We start from the raw sequence: 4,885 nt of genomic DNA, 5'->3' as shown, positions 1-4,885 counted from the left end.
CATTGACTTCATTAGAAAAATAAATTTATTTGAAAAACATCACAGCTAGAGCTAAATTGAAAATAATGATTAATATTGATATTTAAGAGGGCGATAAGCGCTCCGAATGCAAAAATGTCCGCATCACTATTAAACTTTCAAATAGAGCTTATGTGTAATGCCCGTATATTCCTGTTTTATTCAAAATTATCTATTTACTCTCAAATATACAAAAAACAAGCATTAATAATATATTATGTTAATTAAATTAAAATAATATTAATAATATATGTTAATTAATATATCTGCTAAATGTCTGTTTGACTGTTTTTTTTCCGTTAAGTACATTCTTATTTTTAATAAAAATTAAAATATTATATAGTTAATTAAATAGTGTATTCTTCTCTTCTTCAGTTGTAAAATTAGTGTTGAACAATTTGTTGCAAATTTTTGCAGCAACATTTCTACGTGCAACTTTTTTAGACCGGCCAGTTGATGTAAACACCTGTTCATCAAGTATCACACTTACTTGCTGCATAACGTTGTCTTTTTCGCCAATGAATCCATCATAATTATAACCCAAACTCGGACGCATCTATATAAAAATTAAATATAGTTAATGTATTATTCTATTTGTTACTTCGATTCTTCTAATAACCATGCAAAGCAGAGTAGTTGGGTGCATTGTTTCCCAATTCAGTGGTAGATCATTACGAATTGGAGCTTTCTTCGGTTCCTTTGGATTGGTTGTAACATGATCTAGATTACCATTTGCTGAAGGATTAAGTTCAGGTACAAAATAACCCTGACTCTCCCACTCTGAGAAAAGTTTATGAATGGCAAATGATGCTAAATTAATCATAGGTAAGTCATCATCATGGGGATCTTGTGAATCTGCTCCATCTGAGTCTAATTAATTATAAAATATTAAAATGTTATTTAAGTTTTGTGAAATTCGTAAAAATTGATTTTCTTTTACCATTTGTAGTGTCCATATTAACATCCTCACTTGGAACTTTTTGGTTTTTGGATTTAGGCTTTTTATCCATTTTAGTAAGAACAAAGTCACGTAAGGCCTTCTCGCAAGCATTATTTTTAGCAGCAGTTTTTGAATTACCCTTGGCCTCATACTTGCGCTCGTTAACAGTTACAATCGCTATGAACCCACCGTTAATACTGTTGTTAATAGTAAAATGGTTTATTTTAATGCCTTTTACTTCATTTAAAGTCGTTATAGCATTTTTTGGTATAATAGCTTTGCGCAAACGGCGATTTTGATTTATTTTCTGCACCTTTGCTCGAACTAAAAATATAATCATAATTTGGAACATAGCGTAATTTTTTTTTATCGAATCAAACACACCTGAAAACTTCTTCCTAGTTGAGAAAAACTTCAGTTTTCCATTTTCGTTAAAAGAAGATGCGTCGTCATCATTTTCAGCAGCGTCCGACATTAATTCATCAACTGGCCCGTCTTCTTTGAAGTTTTGATTATTCACAGCCTCTTGGTTCATAGCTACCGCCGTAGGTTCTTGGAAGACAAGTTGAGATTGAAATTGCTCCTGCACCAGATATTGTGGTTGCTGATAAGCTGGCGACTGCACTGGTTCTTGTCTATTGTTACCATTGTTGGCTGAACCATTCTAAAGAAAATATTTTGAAAAAATTTATTTATATTATTATAAATCAATAAATTGTATCCCGAAATCGGTATATTTTGAAAAATATACAAACAATAATTTGTATCTAATTTGTAATTTGTATTTGTACTATAATTTATATCTAATATTATATCTGATTTATCTAATATATTATATTGAACCATAGCCCCAACTTTATCCATAACATGTTTATGTTTATTATATTTATGTTAATTATAGCTGAAAATTTAGTACAGGAATACCTTTTAACATTCCTGCAGTCAATACCCAATCGATATTGGAAGGACATTGAAGGAAAATTGAATTCATTGAGTCGATAATGAATAAAGTTGCTCATTTAAATGTTTTAAAATGCAATTTAAAGAGCAGTGCCAAGAAGTTGGGGTTACAGAATAATTACTTACTTCAACAAGATAACAACTTTACAACAAGATAAGTTTTAAAGCTTTGGTTACTTTAAAATGTGCCCAAGCAAATCAAAACGTCATCATAATCGACATATTTAAATCCAAGAGAACATTTATAGGACTTACTAGTGCGTTGGGTACATAAATACAATATAACATCCAAAGAAATGCTGAAGAACGTGAGCGACGCGGAATGGGTAAAATAAGCAGTAATGTGACTGCGAAGCTGATCAATTCGATACCAAAACGACTTATGAAGTTCGTAAAAAGGAAAGGTTATCCAACAAGTTACTGAAAATATAATATCTTTGAAAAATTAATATATTTCGACGCTTTTTAAACTCTTGTACGCAGACTTTTTTTGCCACCGATAGCGCTGATTTTTTACATTTTTAATTATTATAATTTTTCTACTAATCTACTAATAATTTTTAGCTTAAAATTAAGATAACAAATTAAAGTACTAATAAAAAATAAAATTTATTTATTTAGTAATTTTTTATATGTTGAAACAAAATTTACTTTCTGTGCACAGAGTTTTTCTGCTAAGTGTATGTAGATATATGTGTCATATACCTTTGGCATCATTTTCACTTGAATAAATAATAAATTAAAATATATAAAACTACCGTTTTTAAGATTCTGGTTCTACAGAATTTTTCCAAAAAAGTAATTGGTATCAAAAGAGTGCGCACAGGCTATATTATTATCTTAATTGGAAACAGCACGAGACGAAATTTAAAAACTGCTGGCAGCATGATAGAATAAATTTTAAACTTATAAGCTACAACTACTTTAAAGTTTATATTTTATATCTTCATTGGAGATATAGCATACATAATAATATATAATGAGTTCGAACAAAAGTCCCTTACCGAAAGACTGTAAGAAGTTCTTTACAATCACTTGTTAATAGGTTTTATTCCGAAAATACAATGGCTCTGAGCTACTCTTAAAAGTTAGGGCAAGTAACAAACCAGATAAGCGTAAATTCGTATGTAAAAGAGTGATAACGTAGCTAGATAGATCAGAGTGCAAGAACCACATTTTTTTTCATCATCCTCTTTAACTTAACATTAATATGAAATTCTCAGAGCCTAGCTGATGTACTCAACTACAAATTTAGTGGAAACAATCGATTTAATACGCAACTAGCAATCCATTGAAAAAGTCATCAACAGGTCCATATATATAACTGGTTTAACTGGTACATATATATGTATTACATATATAAATATATACTACATATATACATATATGTAGAACCAGTAGTTGAAAACCAAAAAGAAAGCTTATATAGGTACGTTATTTCAGATAAGGTAATTTTTAGATATAGAAATTTTTTAGATATTTCAAGAACGAATTGTCTAGTTTAAAACCCTCGATTCCTTTTAAACTAAAAGTGGATGATAATTTTCTAAAGAAAAATAAGAACATGAATATTACTATTTCACCACAAATGAAATTATAAAGAAATATATATATATATCGTCTAATTATTAATCAATAAATAAATGGCAGAGTAATGCAAATCAACCACCGCAAAAATCTATCAACTGCATATATTAATACGGCTATCAACCACACTTTTCTGGATGTAGATATATTTTTTTCTTTTAATGTGTAAAACATTTAATATGTGTAGATATTAAAAAACAATATATATATGTATATGTATATAGATATATATATAAATATAATATATATATATTATAATATATATAATATATATAATAATATATATATATATATAAAAAAAACTATTATAATTTAAGTAAATTACTTAATCTAACTATGGCATTAATATTAATTTCATGTACTAAATAACTTATTTCATGATCAATTGTTTGGTAGCAATATAGACGTAGTACCTTATGCATTAGCAAAAACATTTCTATGTTTTTGGCATTAGTCTCATGGAACCAGAATCTGTTTTTTTTATTGCTGTACTTGGCATTAGCTGATACTGTTCGTTAACAAAAATATAGCATTTAAAAATCAAATTTAGATATTATTAAAGTTACCAGTAAGATAATGAACTATTTTTATATTTTAAATGCGTAACTATCACTTTTCACTTCTAATAGCACAATTTTCGCATGTATGCAAAATGCATTAATATGAAGCTAATCATAATCAATTATATATTTATATATATCTGTATACAACTTACATATATTCCTCCAGGCACAAATTTTTTAGATATATTCTTTCTGGCACCTCGGTTGCGAGCCATTGTGTTTTATATACAAAACTTTATATATGTAACGCCACTAAAACGAACCTTCTTCGTTTAAGTTTTTATGTTTAATGATACATTTATTCTAAAAATTCTGCATCTGGGTTTATAAGGATATCTCTTTTATACATTCTTACTATTACAAAAACGTGAAACCTATCTGTCCCTGTTGTATTTGTAAATTATACGATTAGACATATACTTTCATCTCTTTTCAAAATTTTAATATGAAATGCAAATACAACACTGTGTATATCATTCAAAAGTTCATGAAAATGAATTTACGGGAACAACAGCTGATTATGACATATCTTAATTATTATTACCATTGAAAATTGTAATAAGAAACAATTTGTGGTCAAATTTGGTCATATAAAGACCACAAGTAATTGTTTAAACGTTTAGATTAACAATTAAATAATATATTAGGTACTTAATGATAATTTCTGATCAAGTCAATAAAATAAGTTAACCTTATAATTGTATTGAGAAGAATTGGGTAAAACCCAATTATTATTTCAAAATAAAATGATTTTTCTAGTATTGCCACCTAGGGTTTTGTTAACATATATTAATATATTTAAATAAACATGTATAAT

General features: G+C 27.8%; 1 protein-coding gene across 1 annotated transcript; it reads right to left on the bottom strand.

The window, feature by feature from the left end:
* Positions 1–289: 289 nt before the first annotated feature.
* LOC119662919 (double-stranded RNA-specific editase 1-like) lies at positions 290–4,438 on the bottom strand. Its single transcript, XM_038072573.1, has 5 exons — positions 4,221–4,438; positions 1,343–1,622; positions 959–1,282; positions 638–888; positions 290–574 (listed from the first exon to the last, which is right to left on the bottom strand). Exons 1-5 carry the CDS (start codon positions 4,281–4,283, stop codon positions 362–364), a joined length of 1,131 nt encoding a protein of 376 aa, XP_037928501.1. The 5' UTR covers positions 4,284–4,438; the 3' UTR covers positions 290–361.
* Positions 4,439–4,885: the final 447 nt, after the last annotated feature.

Source organism: Teleopsis dalmanni, unplaced genomic scaffold, assembly GCF_002237135.1.
Source record: "Teleopsis dalmanni isolate 2A unplaced genomic scaffold, ASM223713v2 unscaffolded_contig_0010, whole genome shotgun sequence".
Lineage (NCBI taxonomy): Eukaryota > Metazoa > Arthropoda > Insecta > Diptera > Diopsidae > Teleopsis > Teleopsis dalmanni.
This window is presented reverse-complemented; position numbering and strand designations above follow the sequence as displayed.

Coding starts and splice junctions, on each gene's coding strand:
- LOC119662919 (XM_038072573.1), bottom strand. CDS start 4,283: ATGGCTCGCAACCGAGGTGCCAGAAAGAATATATCTAAAAAATTTGTG. Junction 1,283..1,342: donor AACTAGGAAGAAGTTTTCAG/GTGTGTTTGATT, acceptor TTATATTTTTAG/TTCGAGCAAAGGTGCAGAAA. Junction 575..637: donor CAACTACTCTGCTTTGCATG/GTTATTAGAAGA, acceptor ATTTTTATATAG/ATGCGTCCGAGTTTGGGTTA.